The sequence below is a fragment of the Uloborus diversus genome, chromosome 9 (assembly GCF_026930045.1).
Source record: "Uloborus diversus isolate 005 chromosome 9, Udiv.v.3.1, whole genome shotgun sequence".
Classification (NCBI taxonomy): Eukaryota; Metazoa; Arthropoda; class Arachnida; order Araneae; family Uloboridae; genus Uloborus; species Uloborus diversus.
The window spans coordinates 141,974,044-141,998,331 of record NC_072739.1 but is presented as its reverse complement, the minus strand read 5'-3'; the positions used below and the strand labels follow the sequence as shown (position 1 = coordinate 141,998,331).

Below are 24,288 nucleotides of genomic sequence, written 5' to 3'. Positions count from 1 at the left end.
TTCATTATTAAAATCCTATCTCCAATAAATGCATTAAAATGCTTTATGACGAATATTTTTTTAGATTTTAGATTGCAAATCTGGCAGTGGGTTTCTCATGCAATATTTATGTTTTGTTTTGCAAAAAAAAATTTTTTTTAGTTTCGTCATTCGCTCGTTTCGAGCTGTCAAGATAAGAACAAATTTATAAATCCAATTTGATTCATTATCCGTTTTCCAAAAGCTGATTTCTCTAGTAAGATGTGAATCTTGTAGCTTTAGTTCATGTTTGTTTACTTTCATATTGCCGCAAATATGGCCTCTTGTAATTCTCACAGTAATCAGCTTACTGATAAAAGAGAAGAAAGGCGAAAGCAGGTATAAATATGTCTATCGTAACGATTTCAAGAAAATGGATCTGTTATTATCACTTCTGAATGTTTATTGGTGGACTGATTTTATGCAACTATTTATTTGACAGGTAATGATTGGTGAACTTCCTTCGGACTTTCTCAGAGTTTCCCCAATTTCTGCCGAACAACAATTAGCATTGGATGAACAAGCTGCTTTAGCACTTCAACAACAATTGTCTGGAAGTACACTTGCATCACCTGTTGCTGGACGAATAACCATTACTGTAGTTGAGGTTTGAAATAATTCTTATTATTTTATAGCTTTTAAAAAAGGATAAAAAATATAAAAGGTTAACAATGGAGAAAACATTAATATTATATGATACGTTTCTATTTTCTTGTGGGTTGAGCAGCAGTTTACCTCTGCTACATTTAATTGGTTAATATAAATCCTCATTGTATTGAAATTGAATAAATTATAACTTTGTGCTAGAAAACTAAAAAACGAAATAATGTTTAAATGCACAAATTGACCCATAAGCTCACTTATTTTGCATTGAAAAAGGTGTTCCTTGTTGCCGCAAGCATGTATTTGTAGTAATCTGCAATTTGTGCAATTAAATGTTATTTCTTTTTTTATTTGTTTTTACTTATTGTGCTGTTTGAAAAGTCTTACACGTTCAATTTTTTTATGCAGCTACTTTCCAAGTTCTTGATGCTGCTCAAAAATGTATGCTGCTTGTCCCCCAGTTTGAAATTTTTTTGTACTTACGCTTATAATTACTGCTATATGTTGTGTGTTTTTATCTAAATGCAGCTTATTTGAGAAGTCTATGTTTACTAATGTTTGATGTAATTTCAATAACATTTCTAAAAATATTTAATTCAGTATCCATTCACAGTGTTTTACTTATATATTAAAGTACACCCCGAATATCATACTTGGTTCAATTCCAAATATTTGGTTAAGATTCTTATCGCAGATTTAGTTAAAAATTTTTTAACTGTTATTTATTTTTACTTTATGCTAATTTAAAATATATTTCTTTTATTTCTATTGTGTTAGTTTTCATCCTACACCTTTTTTGAAATGTATATGCACTTCCATTTAACATAACATTAAGTAAAATTATTAGGTACATGCAATACATCAGACAACTCGATTAACACATGCAGAGACTGATGAGTTCTAACCAGAACAATGACATTTATCATTGCATTTATCATTGAAAAAAGCAGTGTAATTTAACGAAAATAATTATTTCCATATTTGCTCTTTTTTAATGTATTTACTGAAATATTTTCAAAACTAGTATGTTGTGGCCATCACGAAACTTTCTTCTATATTTTTCTTTTTTTCCTGATCCCTCCCCATGCTTGACGAGGAAGCAATATTCCCAACAAAAACAAAATTGCACATGCAAAAACTTGACGACTATCCCAATGTCTGAATTATTGCAAAAGCAAAGCAAAGAGCGAAAATTGAAAATTATTTTAAAAGCCTTGCTTGAATTAATTACAAATATTTTATTTGTTAACAAACATAAGATGGCAACAGTTAAAAATTTTAAATCATTGAGATAATATTTCCTATCATTTCCATACAATTAAAATCACGAGAAATACGCAGACGACAATCTATTACGATTCATCTTTCTTATTGTTGCATTAATAAAAATATTTTTATTCGCAAAAAAAAAAAAAAAATCAACACCTCTTGGAGCGATCGGCGTCAAAATTGAACCAAAGCCTGTTTACATATGGATTCACATATATTCCAAATTTCAACCAGAACGTAGCATTACTTCTTGAGATAGGGCACTCAAAATGGAAAAAAAGAACGAGTGATTGCGCTACCCCCTTTTTAGCTGTTGACACCAAAATAAAATCAGCCCTTATACCCACTAAGGGCTACTTGTCAAAAAATTTTTGTTTGATTCCATTCGTTATTTCTTGAGATACAGCAGTCACAATTGACGACAAAAAACGTTCTATAGCTCAACCCCCGTTTGAGTTATTGACACCAAAATTGAATCAGCACCTGTTCCTGTTAATACCAACATATGGACCAAATTTTGTTTGATTCCGCCAGTTACTTCCTGAGGAATAGCAAGCACGCGTAACTCGAAAAACGTCCTATTGCTCCACCCCCCTTGGAGGAATTCGCGCCAAAAACTAATGGGCACAAGTTCACATAGGGGCACATATGTGTACTAAATTTCGTTCGATTTCATGCGGTAGTTTTTGTTGTAGAGCGGCCACAAAAAACTGGTCACACACAGACGTGACACACATACACACACACACACACACATACAGACAGACAGACATTTTCCAAAAATGGTCGAAATGGACTCAGCACACCTCAAAACGTTCGAATCCGTCAAAATTCGAAATTCGAAAATTTGCACGAATCCAATACTTTCTTCTATATATTAGATATAGAAGAAAGTAAAAATAGAGTTGAAGCTAATATCTCATTGATTTCTCCTAATGAATTGATATTTTTTCAGTATTCATCAAGTGACAATCATTATTTTAATTTGTTTCCATAAATTCTTTCATACTAATAGTCTGCAGAGCCAGTGGCGGCCGGATGTTGATTGCAAGAGTAGTGTAACCCCCCCCCCCCCAAACAAGACCTTTCAGAAACGTGAGAAAAAACTCTAGAAACAGCCTCTTAAAGATTTCAACTGCTCAATTTCAACCACGCCTTCCACCTGGTGTGCACCCCGTTTAATTTATAAATAAAACGATTGTATATTAAATTTAATTCTAATTGTACCTAGTTAAAATTAACTGAACATTTTTTACTCAATATTATCCCCACATTTATACATTTTATCATTGACTTTGGAGGAAGGGGAGTATCGGGAGAGTGACTAAAAGATCACCTTAAATGCGATATAGAGTATTCTTAGTTTGAGGGGGTTCGGGATTTTGAAAAATAGGCATAATAAAATTCTGTGTTCTGGGGCCTTATATAACATGATGCAAACAAAAACTTTTTATAAGTTTCACTCTTTTACAAATGAAGAAATTCGAATACAAGTGGTGTGGAAAGCGAAAAAAGAAATAGAGGGATTGCAATTTTTTTTTATTGTGCCAAACAGACAAACATTATGCAGTAGAAGCAGTGGCACACACAAGAGAGAGCTGAATTAGGCACAGTTTGGTCTCCCCCCTTCCCCTCATATTTGTTAGGAATTTTAAAATTCAAGGTTTGTAATTACATTTTCCAAATGTTCAAGGTTTTCAAGCACTTGAAAATGAAAGGTTTTTTTTTTCAAACTTTTCATTTTTAGGAACGAATCATGTAGTTTTTCGGGAGTTGGAGGTCCCCAACAAAGCAGGATCTCTAAGCTATAACTTGTTTAGCTTATAGGTAAATCCAGGTCAGATAACAACATTCGTTAATTTAGAGACAAGTGCGATAGAGGGGTGGGGAGTCAGGAGAAATGGGACAGCTGCATTAATAAGCCGAAAAGAAATGAGAAAAATTAATTTCTAGCTAGTCCGGTAGCTGTAGCAGCTTTAGACTCTCTCTTGACTGCGTCTGCAGCACCTACTGGACAAGATGGAAATAATTTTTCACGTTTTATTTCTGTTTATAAATGCAGCTGTCCTATTTTTCTTGCAGTTAAATTCTTCCGAACTCCTCCCTAATTGTTGTAATTATTAATACGTTAGTAAATAAACATTTGAGAGAAAAAAAAAACCCATAAAATTATAAAGAGTTATCACAAAATTAATGCAAAAACATCATATAAAATTCTACTATAAATATAGCTTAATAAGAAAATGCTTTTAACGCAGCCATGTAAAAATAACCCAGATGCGGTTGCATTTTTCGCAGGCCGTTGCCCATCCTCTGGAGCAGAGGTTGAGAATTCCTGTTTTAGAAACCATCTAACTGTCAAATTTCAAGGCAAATAATACTCCCCCTCCCCTCGAAAACAACATATGGAATTAATCTTCGGGGTCAACGATTGGCCATGTCAGCCTACACTGCCTACAACCAGAAACTTGGGGCCTGACCTTTTGTTACATTTATAACGGTGCCCCGGGTTTAACAGAGGTTTCAAATAAGTCAAACTTGTTCTAAAAAGGTGTAAAAAAAATTGGGAAAAAAGTTTTTAAATACAAGTCAGTGCAGGGCCCCTGGAGCCGCCCCCTGGCTAGAGCAGATTCATTTGAGTGGTGTTTCCACACCTGGCTCCTGGGTACACATTTTTTTAGCATAAATATCTGCTTCAGCACCATAAGATTCACTTCAACAATGCTAGAAAAAATAATTTATAGTGTACCAGTGCTTGGATGTATGCAAAACATAGTTCGGATTTTAACAAGAAGCTCAATTTAGTTTTAGAGCTGCAAATTGCGTGATTTAAACGTCTTTTGAAAATATTAACATATGTTTCAGTGCAGTCAGTTAAGATGCTCTGCTTTAATGTTGAAAAATACGAGTTAAAGTGTTTACCAGTACTTGGATATATGCAAAACCCAATTTGGAATTTAACTAGAAACTCACTTTAATTTTAAGCTCTTTACTATTATTTTTATTTCATTAATATGTTATTATTTTATATCACTATTATTATCATTCAATGGCGGGGGGGGGGCACTTTTCAATATCACCTAGGGCGGCAGAACTGCTGGAGCCGGCCCTGGGTGTTTCTGAAAACTTAGTAAATAGTTCTAATTTTTTGGCTACATTTTACAAAAAATTAGTTACTTTTAGGCATATTTTTGCTTATTACAAAACTGATTTTGTGTATTCTTATTTCTTAAATGCTGTTTTATCAGAATAATGAATTCAGTCCTGTTTGTAAATTTTTTAGGCAAAGCTAAATAAAAATTACGGTATAGCTCGTATGGATCCATATGTGCGATTAAGGATTGGACAAACAGTCTATGAAACAAATACTGATTATAATGGTGCCAGAAATCCCCGATGGGACAAAAGTTTTCACTGGTAAGTGTTATTAATAGTCCTCTATCTGGTGCATTTATTTTCTAATAAATTCTTTCTAATTTATAACTGAAGTTGTCACTATTCTTCTCATGTGAAAGCAGAGTGAATAGGGCTAAAATGTATTGCTTTTACTCCATAATGAAATTTATTTACAGGGGCACCCTGATGGGAGACCTCTCAAAAATTTTCTTACTCTGCAAATTTTGTCTGACGAATCGGCAAATTTAGAGAGATAACTGCGATGTTGCAATCTTAAAATGCCTGAAAGTCCCTTTTCATTAAATGTTTGTATTCTTGTATTTTATCATTTGGCAAAATTTGGAGTTCCAATCTACAAATTGAATTTCTTCCTCCTTCCTCCCAAATTTTAAGTTCGGGGTACCCCTGTGCATAATTTGGTCATTTCTAAAAATAAAAACTGAACTTAATTTTCAATAACATTTATTTTTAATAGAAAATTCTGTTTTGATTTTAACTTATTTTCCATCTGAAAAACAAAGAAACAATGAGAATAAAAGTATGAAAAGGAATTAAATATTTTGTAAAAAAAGTTATTAAAAGAAAAAAAGGCAAAAAAAGGAAATTAATTAAAATTTGAATTTGTAAAGTAAGGTTTTTTGAATTTCGTAAAATGTCTGCCCTAGGTCAGGTGATTGACATGATGTGTCAAATGCATGTTGGAAACTGTAAAAACTTCCCATATCTTATATATCATTCTCCAGTCACATTTTTCAAATGAAAATAAAGTTTTTTAAATAATTTATATTCCATATGAAAAATTTTATACTATAGTTTAGAAGCTCCAAACTTTTCCAGGGGCAGAACCCGTTAAATGTTCTTCAATAGAACATTTGTTCTATTGAAGAAAATTTAGTTCTTCAATAGAAGTCTCTTATTCCATTTAATACTACTGGTAGAGATTTTTTTTTTTTTTGCTGTTAATTCTTCACTTTATTACATTTTCTTGCTAAATTAATTTATTTTCTTTTAGCTTTTACTTTGCAAATGATACTTGCATTCACATAGAAATATATGATGAAGTAAGTACTGAAAGGTATATTTTCCTATTTTATAGCTGTTCAATAATAAAATATTTAAAAGTTTTGAAAAGTATCAGTTTTGCTGTTTTCTTGCTTTCTTCCTTCCATGTCTCTCGCTCTCTTTTTTTAAAAAGTAAAACTATAATTCAGGTTTCTGTTTAATGTTTGTATTATTTTATTTTAAGGATGCTTATTTGGTGGTAATTATTGTAATTCATATGATATGAAATATAAGCCGGCTGGTGGCGTGATGGTAAGGCGCTGGCCTTCTATGCTTTGGACCCGGGTTCTCACCTAAGGTGACTAGTTGGTAGATTTTCAAGATGCAGAAAAATCATCAGGGACCATGTTGTATAATTAAGTGGCATGTAAAAGATCCCTTGGGTATACGTTTGGCTTTGGATTCCCTCAGCAAAATTAAATTTCTAGTGCAGTTTTGAAACAAGAGAGCCCTTGTGCCTCCATCTGCTGGAAACTGGGCACCAAAACTACTTATGTCATACATCAGCGCATTAATGATGGCACATGAAAGACCGATGCCTTGTCAGGGAGTGTACTAGGTCTGGTAAAGGCCAAATGGCCTCTTACACAGCCCCACTGGATATAGCTCAACTTATGGATATTGAATAAAAAACTTAATTTACATTTTGATGGCTTGGGATCACACAAACATAACTAAACTTGTCTCAGTTTGTTAGTGATACAAAACCATATCCGTAACGATTGTGTTCCTTTAAACAAGATAAACATTGTACCTAGATTCGAATGCAAAAATCAGAACTTGAGCCAGATGGACATACACTCTTGTGATTCTTAAATAGGTTGAAGTCTGATATGCCTGCACCCAAAAGTAACAGGGGGGGGGGAGAGATAAATTAATTTGAATTATGGCATTTTGAATTCAAATTATGTTTTTTGCAATCACGAGTGTGTAAGTATGTAGGCGTGTGTGTTTGTACTAATCAGTATCTTCAAATTGAAATGGTATGTAAAAATCTTACCATTTGCCGATTTTTTCTGGGCGTTTGCATCTTTAACTGCATAGAGAGTTATTAAAATCGACTAAAGATAATTCACAGTACTATCTAAACAAAAAAATTCAATATATTAACAAATATTTACAACTTCAAATAACAAGCTTTACAAATCGGACTGTATTAAAATCATTTTTGGTGTTCCATCTATTCTATTTTATTTTTTGAACTTTTCCTTCCGCCCACCGCTTAAAGGCTAACCTTGATCAATTGCGATAGTGTTTGTGTCGAGGCATGAGTGTGTGTGTATAGATATGTGTAATGTATGCATGTGTGTCTGTGTGCAGGCATGAGTGTGTGCGTGTGTATTTGTCTGTGTGCAGGAATGAGTGTGGTGTGTGCGTGTGTATTTGTCTGTGTGCAGGAATGAGTGTGTGTGTGTGTGTATGTATCCGTATGTGTGTAGGATATGGACGTAAACCTGTAGACTGTTTTCGCTAGAGAAGCAGCTATTGTGAGGACGGTCGACGGATCGTGCTGCAGAGGGAGGCGGTGGGAAAATAAATTCATAGGAACATCAAAACAGTCAAATGAGAACAATAAGCAATCGTGATTGCTCAAAAATGTAGTTACGTTTGTGTGACCCTAAGCCCTCGCTTTGTCCTTAAAAATCGGTTTGCACTGCGTCTGTTTCTCTGAAAGGACGAAAATTATAGCATCATTGAAAGTCTGGTTTCTATAACAAATAGGAAGTTTGAGATTTTAAAATGTAATTTTGTAGCCACCTTTGTGAGAAATATATATATTGTCTCTAATTTGAGCTATGAACTTGACAATGTTTACCTCTTTTTGAGGTAATAGGGAAAGGTCATTGGGGATGAAATGTGTTGGGAAACTTTTTTAGTAGTTTTGAAAAATTATTTATACACAAATATGTGCTAATAACATGTCCCGTTTACACAGAATTGTGAGGTCATATGTTAACTTAGCAAAGCCACACTATAAATTTCAGACTGGTGCATTTGTCTTTGATAGTTTTCTTTGTTGCTGTTTTTATCTTTTATGCAGAATGATAATTTTTAAATATTTTAAATAAGGGGCTGTCCATAAATGATGTCGTGCTTTTTTAAGCTCCCCCTCCCCACACGGCACACGTCTTGCTGTTTTTTATAAACATACTATCATGAAAAATGTTTGATATCCTACTTTTTGGAGCCCCCTCCCTCCCCCTTGTCTCAAACTTCAACACTTCCACAAACCAACCTCCCCTTGAAAGAGTGACGTCATTTGTGGTTAGCCCATACTCAAAACTGATATTTCCTGATTATAATTCAAAAATAACTTCCAGTGTGCTTTTTCTTTGGACGAGAAAATTGCATGGACAGATTATGAAATTCCAGACCCAGTACTTCAAGGTCAGAGTACAAATGAATGGATTGAACTATCTGGAAAACTTGGTGAAGGAAAAGAAGGTTCTATTAAGCTTGTCATCACTTGTCAAGTGAGTTCAATTAATAACTCCTTCCTGATTGGGCCTAAGTGGATTATTTTCTTTTGCTTAGTAATGGACATTTTTCATAAGGTTTCTCTGTTATGGATTAATAGGTTTGAGGGCCTGTGGCAATAGATTTTTGGAGCCCCTTTGTCTACCGTAGAATTATGTAAGACATTTATCATATACATTTTTGTATTCCTTTTGGGGCCCATTTGCAACATTGTTAATCCGCCAATGTCTGTTACTAAGCCAAAAAATTTTACAGTCCAGGTTGCCTGGGAAACCTGAAGAAACAGAGAAGATATAGGGAGCTCAAAAATCAGCCATAAAAAAAACAGGGAAAATCCAGGGAATTTTATAAGTTTTTTAATTTGAAGTTACAAAAATCAATACTCAGATATATATAAACTACCAAATGATAATAATAGTAATAATAATTTTTAGAAAAAATCATGAATAAAGTAGAAAATGGTAATTTTCTTAAAGTTTTTTTTCTTTTTTTTTCTCTGTGTATAAGTAAATATTAAAATACCTATCATGTAAGCAAAAATTTAGTGTTTTATTTGACATGAGTCTTGAATTTTATGCCAATTTAATTTAGCGAGCATGAAATTAGGTATCAATACTTATTGTTCTGCTTACTTTTGCAATTTTTATCTTATCAAGTCCAAGTAATGAATGGTATAAGAGAAGTCTTTTTTTTAAATAAAATGTTTAATAAATTCAATCGCCATGCTATGGTTTCGGTTATAATAAATTCTTCTTTTTCCTATTATTTTTATAGAATGTTTGTTTTTTGAAAGTATTAGAATATTGTTCTTTTTCAAATATGAGTGTTTTCTCGTTTATAATGCTGCATATTCATACAGGGAAAACTCAGGGAATTTTTTTTAACAAAATGGAGTGGCAACCCTGACAGTTACAAACCGTTTGAACGAAATTTAAGAGATCACAAATATTGTTCGTTGTAAAGAAAATTTCATTGTAGTGTAATTCAAGCAATATAATGGCAATGAAATTGTGACTGAAAATTAATTTCGCTGAAATGAATGTTTTGTTGCATTAACCAAATGTAGATAACTTTAGCTGTAGTTTAAATGTATGCAAGTGTTATTATTTTTGTTAAGCTGTTGCATACACTAGCATTGTTTTTCCCAAATTTGCCGATTATCTTCTAATTTGTTTATCTGTGGTTACAGTGCCACCCAATTCTGGGGATATTCAGGAGTTTACTGTATTTAAGTAATGTTTCTGGGGAAAGGCTCAAAATTTTATTGCATTTTATGAAAATGGAGTCCATGTTATTCATCAAGTTCATGCAATGAAGCAAAAATCTAACTCGTTTATAAGTTTTTGTTGGGGTTTTGTGCACTTTTTGATGAAGTTATCAAAATGGGATTTTCCCAAGTGCTAATTTTTGAGCCGCAACTGAAAGAAAATAACAAGTTAATATTCCCTTTTCTTTCAAACCTAGAATACTTATGAGTTTTTTTTTTTTTTTTTTTCCTGTCTTGCTCTCAGTGCTGGCATGATTTAAAACTGATTGACATCTTTCTTTGTAGAGTGTTTATTGTATGTTTGTGAGTATGTAAATAAATTCCTTTAAAAAAAAAGTAGTGAAATACATTTGTGTGTTATAATGTTTCAGCCGATACCAAGTGGAACCTTGTTGTATCATCCCCAGCAGATAGTTACTGTTATGCCCTATAACTCTTCTGTGAAGACAGATGGCAGTACAGGTAATTATATTATATTGCATAGTAAATTCTAGGAGGACAATTGGAGTAAGCAAGAAAATAAACTTTTTGCCCTTGTGAGTTGCAACTCTAGTTCTGCAATGCCTTTCTTGAAAGTTGTTCTTTTTAAATTGGTAGACTGAAATATGTTTCTGTTCTGTTCCATTCTGCTCTTTACTGGTGTAAAAAATATTTAAGCAAAAGATTATGAGTGCTTGCTTTATTTAGAACGTTAAAAAAATTGTTTCTTACTTGTGATGAAGATATTAGAACTTGCTACAAAAGGTCGCTGGTAGTTTTTCAAAAAAAATTTTAATTGTAAGTTGTTTTCTCTAACTAAATATATATTCTAGAAAATTGCCCGTCAAGGTATGACCGGTCAAAATTGCTTCTTCATTTGAGTGAAGCAACTGCCTGTTTGAGAATATTTTTATCGTTGAAATTTCAGGTCGCATAACTTTGAACAATTGCTTCATTATTCAGCGAGGTTGAAGTACATTAACTCTTTTTGGTTACAATAAATTGGCAACAGTAGGAAAAAAAATATCAAGAATCTCGGCTATTTTCTCGTAAAAATGTACACAAAATTCAATGAACATTCTCTATTGTGAAGTAATTCATTTTAAAAATAACTTCATTGCTGGTTTCCTCAGAGTGTTACTCGATCAGTGATTTTGGCTATTATATATATAAGGATTCTGAGTAATGAGGTGGCATTAACATTAATTCTGGATAAAATATTATCATAATTTTGGTTTGTAAGATATTTATATTTTTCAAATGTTTTATTTTTATGTGCTCCCAAATGTTCAAACTTGCTCTTTGATGGAAAAGTCATTAGTGACAACAGTAATAAGTATTTAGTGAAAAAGGAATTGATAGCACTTCTGATTTTAGGGATCCAATATGCAAGAAGGGAAAAAAAAAACAAAGACTCATCTTTTGCAATGTTACATGTCTTTACTATTATAACAGATGCTAAGATTATTCACTGCATCGGAAGTCTTCATAAGTTGTTTAAGTAGAGTTTGTCATAAGTCATCACATTTTCTCAGTATACAGTAAAACCCCTTCTAATGGACACCCCCCTTATGCGCACAATTTTTAATTCCCTGATTCTAAGGTAAATAACTTTATTAAATCCCTATCCTGCAGGCATCCTTCTATTGCATACAAAAAAAAAAAAAAAAAATTATCTCCTTTGTGTCTGCATTTGAGGGGTTTTACTGTACTTAAATGTAAAGGAAATAGTTTAAAATTTGAGTTAAAGAGAGTATATTTTATTGTTTGGATGAATAATGTAACATAGATGGTTAACTAAGTGACGAAGCCCAGTGACTTAGTGGTACAAAATGGGGCGAATGCACCGTACCAATCCTTTTTTGGATGAAACGGAATTCCCTTTATGGGGTATGTGAATGCACTTTAGTCCCTGTTAGAACTGTTCTTGACCACATGCAACTTTAGAGACTATGGATTCAGATATAAGATCTGGTCCAGTGTCACCCATCGCCTGCTTAATTTACCATCCCAAAGCTGCTGAACCGATACAGATCTGATCAAGCATCCGTTAGGAGTGAAAGGTAGGATTTAGCATTACACCCAGGCTCAACGTGGAGGCCCCCCCCCCCCCCCCACCATTACAGCCCCGAACTAATGCCACTTCAAGCTTTCACACCGCAGACCCGGGTTCTGCATGGTCTACTCGTAGTTTCATCTCTTCAATGGGTCGATCAAATGAGTACCAAGCATGCTTGGGAACTAAACACTGGGGGTTCAGTGTTCAACTGACTACTTTGCTGAAACATCTGCTTTTGCACCGCAGAGCCCTTGACCCCATGGGCTCTTGCACCACTCAGTTTTTTTTTTAGTAACTGTAAGTTATTTTAGAAGTAGTGATTCACAAGCAATTTTTATGCTTACAAGGATTCTAAAGTAATTTATGATTGTAAATTTATAATTTTTGTAACAGCTACATGTTTTAGAAAGTATATGCTGTGTATACTTCATTACAGAATATCAACCTGGTTCTTTGCCAAATACTCAGCCTTCAAGAATTGATGCATCTAATGTAAGTTCACAACAGCCAATTGAAATATCAGAAGAAGATTTAAAACAGGTAATATACTTATGTATTTATGTATATAAAGCAAGTGCTTTTATTTGCATTAAATTTGCACTCAATATTCTTAGTTAGAGATGTGTGTGTCTAAACTGTATTCTGTCACAGCATTCAAAACCTTTTGATTGTCCTTTGATCCGAGATCACTAAAAACTGATTCAGACTTCCAGGAAACAAAACTCAGTAGTCCATAGTAAAGGGCAACTTTTTTAAGGGGCCAGTGGCTTCTATACCTAAAAAACTTAATGGCCACCAGTAGTGAGCAAAATGAGAAGGGGGGAGCATAATTGCTAATTGTTCTAGACATGATTATTTTAAATGAAAGACATAAATATGCTCACTTTTAATTAAGTTCTGAAGTGCCATTATTCTAAGGGGCATTTTGTTTTGCAATAATAAAATTTTATGTTGTATTTTTTTTTAACAAAGTACATGTGTTAAATTTCATTGCATTTCTTTCCTTTTAATGACTGAATTTTTGTTAATTTCACATTTAGATCAAAGAAATGTTTCCAAATATTGAAGAAGATGTAATACGAACAGTTCTGGAAAGCAATGGTGGAAATAAAGACCATACAATAAATTCTTTATTAGCACTTAGTGAATAAAAAATTCTGTTTTCATGTTTCCAAAAAGTTTCATCTATACGAAAGTAGATGAATGAATCAACAAATTATTTGTATACATGTAATATATATTGTTTTCATATTAAGAATTCAACTATTTTATAATATTCTAATTTTTAAAAATATTTTTAGTTGAAATATATTTGCTTGTAAATATATTCATGTGCATGGTTATATTTTTTTATCATATATGTATAAGACAATGTGTGTAACTGCTTCAAAAGTTGATTTATTCTTAAAAAAATTCTTGTCATTGAATTGCTTAAAGAAAGTAATTTGATAACTGTTCTGTGATGTCTGAAAATTTTCATATTTGTTTTCTTACTAGACAAAAGAAAAATTTCTGAACTATTTTAGCATATCAGTATTTATAGTAGTGGCCAAAAGTGTGTAAAGTTATTAGAAAAATGTTTTTTTTTTTTCTTGGATGAAATTTCAACATTCACTTTCACTTCCTTCTATTTTTCAATTCCAAAAGTAAATGGGCAAGAAAGTGTTGGAATTGTTGAGGGAGTTCATTTACTGTGTTACTTTTCAATTTATCTCCCCCCCCCCCCCCAAAAAAAAGGAAGCATAATCATAAAAGTTCTCAAGTTTTTTTCTTAATACTTACGCATATATCAATAAAGATGTTATTAATGTCATCTACCAAATATCAGTTTCTGAAAATGAAACTGTACTTAAATATTCCTTCACAGGTCAGAATTCCCTATACACCCTTTTTCCAATTAAAAAAAGGTTAGAAAGTCTTTAATACGTTAACCATTGTCAGAATTTACTAGTTCAGTACTCAATAACAACAAATTAAAAATAAATAATTGTTGAACATTTTCATCTATTCATTTAAACTATGTTCATTTTTGTATCCAATTGAATTCTTATTAAGAACTGGCTACTACTGGTGGCCAGTTTTTTTTTATTATTTTCAATCCTGCCCAAGTATCTATGTTTTTTGGATTCAAAATACTTTAATGTAAATAATAATAGTAGTTAGTAAAAAATAATACTGCTATTAGTAACATTGGCATGGTGTCGTTTTCCTACCTTCTGAAAACCTTTTCTAATAAGCGCATTTTCATGCTAAGTCTTTTTATCAATACACATGTAGGTGAAGTTCCAATGCTTTTCCCAGAATCATTAATATATAACAGCACATAAACATCAAGAACTGTGTACATGGACATAGCCAGAGGGAAGTAGGGAGAGGCAACTGCATCTCCCTAGAAAACAGCCTCTTATCCTCGTGCTCTGTTCCTCTTTAATGTCACAAAAGTTAATTTAAAATTACATTTTTAGGATTTCAATTTAAAAAAAATTCTGTTGAAGCTGTGTTTTTCCTTTTTATCTGACAATTAATAGCATAAAATGTTTATTTTTTTGGGAGGTATAGGAATTTAATTCAAGCCATTTCCGTAATCCAGCACTAGTGGGGGCGGGGATAATGCAAACTAAAATTGACTGTCTTGCTGTGCTTGTCCCTCTCAAAAGGGAATCCTGGCTATTCCCGTGTACATGTAATTGAGCTTTTTTAACACTAATTAAAAACAAAATATACAGTGAAACCTGTGTAAGTTGACCACTCGCGGTGCAGTACTTTGGCGGTCAACTTAGACAGGTGGTCAACTTATAAAGGGCGGTAATGATTTTTTTTTTTTTTTTGTCATTTCTTGCACCATGTATCCATTTTTTGACGAATTCACCCTTACTCTTTTTGTTCAACTCACTTTCATTGTTTAACATTATGAAACACTAATTAAAAATACTATTCAAATATTTTTGTCATTTTTCCCTTGTTTTCAACCATATTAAACATTAATTCTAGAAATTCTACATGTGCCCAGATAATTTTCTCTGGCTTTCTCCCTTGTCAATTAATTTTCATATTTCATACTTTTTATTAATCTCAAGTTCAGTTAACTTTCTTTTTGAAGACTTTTTATATAAAACTTATAGCAAAAAGAGCAACAAGCTCGACTCTCCCAGCTAAGAAAGGCAAAATTAAAATCTCCTATCTCTTAATCCCTTGCACCATAAATGTGTAACTTTACTCTTTAGCAGGCCCAGATCTGCTGCAGTGCGGGGGTCCGCGTCCTTAAAGGGGCTAACGGCCCTAGAAATTGAAAAAAAAAACTAGCACTAAGACTTGTTAACTTTACAAATAGACACTGGTGGCTACTAGGGAGAGGCCCTACATATTTTGTTGCAGGGGGCCCAAAATTTATAGATCCGGGCTCGCTCTTTAGCACAATTCCAGTGTTGCCACAACATATCGCAGCTGAAAGAAAAGACTTTGTACTTTTCTACTGACACCTATTTTCTTTGAACAGAGAGTAGGCTATCTTAAATAGAACAACGAATGAAAAACAAGTTTGGAGAATAAAGAGCAGCATAAGCTTAATGCTGCAGTTTTATTTAGTTAGTAAAATGCTAGTCTGTTAGTAAAAGCATTAAAAATTTTCTTGGAAAGCTATCAAAAAAAAAAAAATAAATAAATAAATAATAAAATATAAAATAATATCTGAAGAAAGTTTTAAAAAATAAACAAGTGGCCAACTTACAAAGGGTTCTTTACAGTACTCCAAACCAAATTTGGTGTACATTAATGGTCAAGATAGACAGGTGGTCAAGATAGAGAGGTGGTCAACTTACAAGGGTGGTCAACTTTACAGGTTTTACTGTATTTGCTTTATGGATTTTCATTACTTAATTATCCCAAGAATGTAAAGCTCTCCATAGTATAACAAAACGTAGGTAATTATTATTTGATACATTACAATCATACAGTTAAGCTGTATTTTGTCATATGAACATGTGATGTATTTTTAGAGTAGAAATATTTCAAAACTTAAGTTTTTACTTTTGATTAAATTTTATATATTGTAAAAACAATTGCTAAAACTGTGTGTTTTCATGTAAGGTTTTATTAAAACTTAGAGTAAAGTATTTGTAAATTTTACTTGCTTTTATAAACTAGTCATATGTACTTGTTAGCTTTTTGTGTTTGGGATGTGTTCTATCAGAAAATCATATTTTAAGCTATATAAAATGGTCACTGTTTCATTCAGCATGTACTCAGTAAAAATATATTTGCACATTTTGTATGTGAAAGATGTAAAATATACATGAAGAATTTGATTAAAATATTGACATTGTTATTGTATAAAGGGTGTGAATTTTAAGATCAGCTAAAATGAGATTTTCCCTTAAATGTTTGAAAAATAAAGTTACGACAGAGCACAGATAATTAAGGTCAATGCTATTTCTTAAGGTTTTCATTTATCAGGTAAAATTTGCGTTATGTTAAACAAAACATTAATATGTGAAAGGGATGTGTCCCAATCAAGTGTTTTAAATATTTTTGCAAAGAAAAAAAAAATCTAGTCAACGATGTTTGTCATAGTTTTATCATTTTAAGCTCATAAAAACTAACTTAACAAAGGCATGATGTTTTTCGATCCTGTTTTTGTCAGAACTATGGTTTTTAATAAAAAATTTCTTTTTCTCAACTTTTTTTTAAACTTTTGCACTAAAGTAGAAGTAAAGATATTGCTATGTAGCAGATTTTGTGGCCTACAAGCACTCCATGCACAATGTATTAGGAGAAAACATATAAGGTAAACACACCAGTAGTGGCCAGTGCTTAATAGTGCTTCAGTAGTGGCAACTTCAAGTTTTATATTTGAAAAAAATAGTTTTCCAGGTTTCCCAAAGGATTCCAATGGGTAGGAGGTAATACCTCATGCACGTTTGATGTACTTTTGAATCCATTGGGAGATTTGGAATTCTATTTTTTCAAATATAAAAAATGAAGGGGTCACTACTGGTGTGTTTACCTTAATTGTTAAGGAAATACATTTAATTATTTGCTATATGTCTTTTATTTTGCTCAAAAAATGATCATTTTTTAATGTAATTTTTTTAATATATATTCTAAAATTCAAAAACTTAAGCTTTAAAAGTACTTATTGATATATCAATTCGTTTATTCAATAACTTGATTTTCATCTACTCTTTTTATATTGAAAATATTTTAACTTTTTTTTTTTTTTTTTGAAATATGCTTTGGAAAATAAATTTAAATATTTCTAACTTTCAAAACATTTATTCATATGATGCAACTCTTTATAATATTACATTTTCTGAGAGGTTCTGTTTCTTCAATGCTTTAACTTGATAGCAAAAAATAGATTTTAAATTAACTCACAAATCAAAGTTTGTTACAAATTTTCTAGCATCTGTCAAATTTGCGATATTAAATTTATGTTTCTAAATGTTTTATAAGTCTGATGTTACTGATAAAAAGTCATACAATAACTGTATTTCAATAATGTACTTGTAAAAATACATTTTCTTTGCTAAATAAAGAATATTGCTACAAGAAATTATTAAATTAACTCCCGAGCCGAATTATGCGCTCGCCTTTAAATTAAACGATAAACAGAGATGCATGCAAACTTAAAATGTACTTACAGGGATTGAAAATCTAGCAAATCATAATAAAATGATAATTAATAATTTCAATTTGAAATTCAGACATGTATTTAAAACTAGATGGAGAAATGTGTACCCTTTGCATATCGCAGAAATAATAACTGACTAGCAGTACTTATTAAAATTACGAAGTGTAACAATACTGGTTGATGTTTAACAACCCTCTATAAATAGAAGTAACAGCTGTTTACAATAGAAACTATCAGTTCACATGAACATATTGTCGCCATAAAGCAACAGTATATTTTACTGTTATTCCTTGGATTAGATGTCTTACTGTTGCTCTGAGGCGATGATGTAGTTTATTCACACTCAGTGCAATGTGAAGATGAAATGATTTTATTTTGATTTTCTTGAAATTAAAATCTATCGCTTTTATTTATAATGTAAAAAATGATGATTTATTGTAATTTTTACATAGTATGATTTCATTTCATTGTCAAAATGAAAAATGTTAAAATATTTTTTGTGAGATATACCTGTAAAAGTAGCGCCAAATATTCAAATAAAATATGTGTGCCAAGCACTTGGTCTGAATAAATGCTTTAAATTCTTCATATTCATATTATTTTTGTTGAATAATTAAACCTTTGAAACGACAGAGTTGCCAAGAGCCAAGACGGGCTCTTTGTTAGTTCAGTCGCACAGACCACCTAACCGCCATAAAACTAACACTACTCCAATTCTTAGCTTTGCCACTAGTTTCCAACTAAGCCGACATGGCTTCTTATTTGGCAGAGAATATACAAAGGAATAATTTTTCAGTTTCAATATCTTCTTACCGATTTCAATGGGTTTTAAAGGCCATTACAGCACATGCTTTAACCTTCTTTTGTTTCTAAAGTTAATGTCTAAACCAGGTGTGTCCAACTGGTGGGTTGCAGACTGCATGAGGCCCTCAACACCAGTTTTTGTGGCCACAAAGCCTTTTTGAAAAAAAATTGAATAATTAAATTTAATATAGGTATCAAAGGAAAAGTTTAAAAACTTTTATTAGTTTTTAATACTATATTTCATGGACTAAAAGACGCACCAGCTTGTGTTTCATACTTGAAAATATTATTAAAATGTCCACTCCACAGTTTGATTCAAACTTCCTGCCAACCTAATTTAGGCTAGAAGTTATACCAATGTTTGGGAGCATATACAATGTGTGAAAGTGTATTTTCTTCAATGAAACCAAACCTTACTCCAAAATTAGTTCTTCAGAACAAAATAAAATTTGCAGTTTTTCTCATACACCATGATAAATATGTTATAGTCAAGAAAAGTAATTGTTCAACATATTATTTTACACTAAAAATGAAAATGATGATGGAAACCTCTTGTTTTGCAAAGTGTAAAACAAAATCCCATCTTATCTAATCGTTAAAATATTGAATATTTAAAGTGCTTTTCCTATTTTCAAAAGTTCGCTGAATGGATTCATTAGTTCAGATTGCTTTATTATCAAGGTTTTTTTTTTTTTTCTTTTGCCTTCATCCCCAATTGAACAATTGCATCAATTTCAGAACTTTTGTTGACTCGAAGTTGTTAAACATTGAAAACTGCCGAATCTTTTTTTCTAAAAAGTATGAAAATTATAATTCTAGGAAATGGTGGTGTGGTACTATTGTTTCCTAGAATTATAGTTGAAGGATTGGTGGTTGTAATGGGGGGGGGGGGGAGTAAGCATTAAATTTAATTTGAATCATGCATTTGTGCTAAAACTAATACTCAAACTAACTATTATTAAAAAATATCTACTGCCATAAAATGAAAATAGCCAAAAAGTTGCTTTTCAATCTATCGTATGAAATATATTATGTTAATAAATGTAAAGTAATTAATACCCACAAATTTTTGAAGTTAAAAAAACTGATTTAAATCAAAAAAATCCAATTTAAATTTTAAAAAAATACAGCTTTTTTATTTATTTATTTTTTTTAATCACAAGCCAGTTTTTAAGGGGGGAAAAGTTTTTGTCTGATGGGGTTTAACTATTTTGCACCAAAGATGTATTCAGAAATTTATAATATTTACATTCCAATTTTTTTTCTTTAATTGTTCAGCTGGGCCAGTCCTTTCGATTTTTAGGGGGGGAGGGGGCAAAGTGTGTATACTTAATTACAAATTTCTTCAGAAAACAACAAAAACCCCACCCACTTTTTGCAAAAGCATTAACTTTTTAAAGTTGGGGGACGGAGCAATTGACCCTCTAAATGACGGGCCTGTGTTCAGTATCCCACATGAAAACACCAACTTTGATAAGAGAAGTTTGTAAGATAATTTAAATTCATTGTGCCTCAACATATTTTATGCTACTTTTCTCTCATAAAACTAAAAGTATAACACAGGACAGAATTACTGTCGGCCCCGCTTAATCGAATATCGTCGGTTCTAAGAAATATTATTCGATTAAGCGGGGAAAATTTACTTACCTTTCTAAATTGATAACATTTGTCTTAAAACATAATAATTATAAATCAATAGCTATATAAAGGGAATAATTAATGTTATAGGTAAAAAGTTTTTGAAATAAGAAAAATAAAGGACAAAATAGACATAATTAATTTCAAGTACATATGAAAACTATAAAAAGTAACTTGCAACTTGAGCTATGAAATCTTTATTTTGCCATCTTTTGTCAGTACATTATTTTTTTTGAAAAAGTCCATAATAGTGGACAGCTTGTTCAAAGCCTATTGGGTACACATTTTCTGACTCCTATTTTCCCCTCCTCATTTACCATGTTTTACAATTAATTTTCATTAATTAATTGTCTAAAATGTGTATATTTCCTTGTGTTATTAAATTTAATTCTCAATTGCGCTATCTATAGTTTTCTTTCTTTCTTTTTTGTAATGATAAAGACAGAAGTAATTTGATAGAATAGTGGAAATATTTTGAACAAATACGCATGTTGTTTTTCCCACCCGTTGTCGAAAAAAAGTATTTGTTACTTCACATTTTTACGTCAATATTTTTTCATATTTAATTTATTTCTAATTTATTTATTATTTTTTTTAAATCAAAAAATATTTGCAAGCAAGCTGATCAGAATTATTCGATTATACAAGGAAAATATTCGGTTAGGCAGGGATCTTTAACATTGCGACTATGGGGAAATATTCAATTCCGGTAGGTTTTTTTTGTATAAGACGGGTATTCCTTTATTTGTTACCTGTTTGAGCAGGGATTGTTTATATCAATAACATCAATTGGTGGAAACATTTTGATTTAGCAGTTTGTAAAATTCACACCTTTCTCAAAATTAACTACCAAATGATGATTAGATTAATTTTGATAACTTAGAGTGTTTTGAACTTAGGAATGTAAGAATGGATGTTAGAAAACAAGAAAGGCTTTTTAAAAGTATATTTCTAAGAAGGAAAAATAAAATAGACAGGATATAATTTTTTAAATAAACCCTAAGAACTTTTTAAGTTTTGTGAAAAAATATAAACTATTAAATAGTTCATGAGCCGCCAGAGTTCATTCGGCACTTTAAATTTTCCAGGATTCATACTCAATATGGATGAAAAAATTCCATGACTTTTCTAAGACTTTTTTATGACTACATAAAAATTTTCATGACCTTTTTACATGGAGAGAATAGTACACTATTTAATATCAAACTTGCCAATTTTTGGCAATGAGCATTAGCTAAACTTCTATTTGAATGCCACTACCTCATCAAAGTACTTACTCATGATTGAAAAAATATCAGTGTATACCTAAAAACATGAACTATTATTATGTCTTTATCATATAAATTTAAGTAAAGTAAAAATACAGTGAAAGCAATACAATGATGATTAAATGTCTAAAAATTTTTTGTAAAAGGGCAGAATGATAATAAATGGGAGAAAGATTAAATGAGTCATTACTAAGTTTCAATAAATTTGCTTCAAAAGTTGCATTTTAGTGTCAACAGTGCATTGAATCATCCACATAATTTGACAGTATTTTGGTTCTTTTTTTAAAGCAAACCTACACTCTTCAGTAAACTTATGTTTTTAAACCAGATATTTATTTTTAAAAAAACATTCAGTAGCAAATAAATCGTCTGATTCAAATGTACTTGTTTACTTATTTGCACATTTTCAAATGCATATAAATTAATAAATTCAGAACTTAGTGTTGGATCCCTGACATTGAACGTAGTAGTGGGTTGCATAGATTAGTCTTGCAGGCCATATGATGGGCGTTACTGTTTTACAGTATTAGAATTCCCCTATTTTTGTATTATATCACCTGACTAAAGATTTTCATTTTCTAAAACTTTCAACAAATTGAGATAAACTGATAAATTTAGTAATTAAGTTTTTACGACTGATGGAAATGAACCTGGATGCAATTGAGTTGCGTTTTTTTTTTTTTTTTTTTTGAGTGGGCGTGGCAAAATCAAGAACGTGCAAGTTCTCTACTATAGAATATAAAATATAAGAAGTGTTTAAAATAATGGTAAATACGAAATGAGTGATATCCAAGCAATAAAATCACATTTGAAAAAAAGGATGAGCGGCTGCTACAGAAGTTGATGTAATGAGATTTCAAAATTCAGTTGTTTTTGGGATTGTTAAATTTTTCAGTTTTAATGGCTTTTATATGTGCAATACTGTTAAATCACTCAAGATTTCTAATGCTCTTTTAGCTACTGTTACTTTCTCTTAGTTCAGGACTTTTTTCCATGACTTTAAATAAATTTCCATGATTTTGAATGAAAATTTCAATTTTCCATGACTTTTCAAGGTCTGAAATTTGCTTATTTTTTTCCATAACCCGTACGAACCCTGATTTTCATCCTGAGAGACATAAAACACAATTCTCGGCAAAGTCTATTACAAGTAGGATCTCTACATCCGCATATTGTCGCCTCAGATCAACAGTAAGACATATAATTTCAGAAATAACACTGCGACGGTATAATAGCGAATTCACTGATCGCGTAATGCTGATGTCATCAACAATGAAACTTATGCCACAGCATGATAATTTGACATTTTTTGGTACCATAATGTTTGACATGCAGGGAAATGCTTTATTTTGACAGAACTGAACTGGATCCAGTAACTTAACTGTTTCACTGGTAAGACTCATTTTAGGAGAATGAAAAACATAAAAGTGATCGAACATTATCTACTGGAGTTTAGGGTTAATCCACTGGAGTTAGGGTTAAAATTTCAACTATCAAAATATCACCAAACAGGCAAATGCTTCGCTCAAATGTAGAAGCAATTTTCACCCGCAACCAAAATATTGTTTATTTTTCATTTCTTGAAAATAATTCGAATGAGCTATTTTTACAGAACTGGTATGTAGAAAAGCATTTGATTACTGTTTTTCTAGAGCCTTTTCAAATATAAAATGTTTAAATTCAGATATATTACTATTAAATTATAGAACTCTTTTAACTCATATCACTTCAACTTATTAAAACAAAAATGTTCAATCGCATGTTAAACTTGAGAAAAATTTTAAAACTATTTTTTAAAGTTTTCACACTCAGGATAATTTTATCACTTTTGTCACACCAAAAATTTTCCAAAAAATAAAAATTGGTCAAAATGTAAAGCATTTTGTACTTATTCAAACTTGCAAAAACTACTCGCTGAATGTTTTCTGTATTTTCATGGAAGTTATTGAATTTTTTATGGTTACAAGTTTCCACAAGAAAGGTCCACGGTACCAGGGGCGAATTTATAGTCTATTCAAGGGGGGTGGTGGTTGAAGATTCCGTCATGTAGGTTGGCAGGGAGTCAATTCCCCCCCCTTAATCCTATATTTTAAATATGAATCGCCTCCTAGACTACAATAACTGTCTAAATTTAATTTAAATTAAATTTGTGGAAAATACTTGATTGAAATTAGTAGCAATTGCTAGTAATTCTATATTTTAGAAAATGACAGTCACAGAGGGGGCAGTCTCCCCTACTGTAAATCCGCCAGTGCATGGTACAAACTGCACTGTTGAAATTTTTAGAGGTGTAAAATTTCAAAGGCATTTTGATCTTATTTTGGGAGTCATAGATGGCTTGTATGAAAGCATTTGCCCACTCACTTCCAAAAGTAAAGGGGCATAGTCCCTCCACTCCCCCCCCCCCCCCCCGAGTTCAAAAATAACAATTGATTTTTAAAAAAGTGTTTGACTAATGTGCTTAAAAAAAAAGAATTGACTCACTGAGTGTTCTATATCTTTCATATGTCATTCAGCTGTATAAAAACTAACATTAATGTGATATTGGAAAGCAGAAGTCTATTGTGGCCAGCTACTCAAGATTTTCTAGGCGATATTGATTTTTTTTATACAAGACTATTTTTTCAATAATCAAACCAAAGAGGCTATTTAATCAAGTTTTCAAAAAGGGGAAAAAAAAAACAGCAAAACCCTTTCCCATCAATGAGAGATAAAAATAGATAAAATGAAGAATGGTTAATGCAAGTCAAAACTTTTAAGGAATCACTTAATGTGAGAAGAATATACTTCATTCAGAAAAAAAGAGGCTTTGGTTGAA

The 24,288-nt window shown here is 31.6% G+C and overlaps 1 protein-coding gene across 1 annotated transcript; it reads left to right on the top strand.

Moving 5' to 3' along the window:
* Window positions 1–144: 144 nt before the first annotated feature.
* LOC129230023 (toll-interacting protein-like) lies at window positions 145–13,304 on the top strand. Its single transcript, XM_054864407.1, has 8 exons — window positions 145–357; window positions 461–625; window positions 5,174–5,307; window positions 6,299–6,347; window positions 8,670–8,822; window positions 10,465–10,555; window positions 12,568–12,671; window positions 13,172–13,304. Exons 1-8 carry the CDS (start codon window positions 265–267, stop codon window positions 13,280–13,282), a joined length of 900 nt encoding a protein of 299 aa, XP_054720382.1. The 5' UTR covers window positions 145–264; the 3' UTR covers window positions 13,283–13,304.
* Window positions 13,305–24,288: the final 10,984 nt, after the last annotated feature.

What these genes read in the sequence shown, in the direction of transcription:
- LOC129230023 (XM_054864407.1), top strand. Translation starts at nt 265, where the DNA reads ATGTTTGTTTACTTTCATATTGCCGCAAATATGGCCTCTTGTAATTCT. An exon ending in GAGAAGAAAGGCGAAAGCAG is followed by an intron (nt 358 to 460) that starts GTATAAATATGT and finishes TTTATTTGACAG; the next exon opens with GTAATGATTGGTGAACTTCC. An exon ending in TGGGACAAAAGTTTTCACTG is followed by an intron (nt 5,308 to 6,298) that starts GTAAGTGTTATT and finishes ATTTTCTTTTAG; the next exon opens with CTTTTACTTTGCAAATGATA.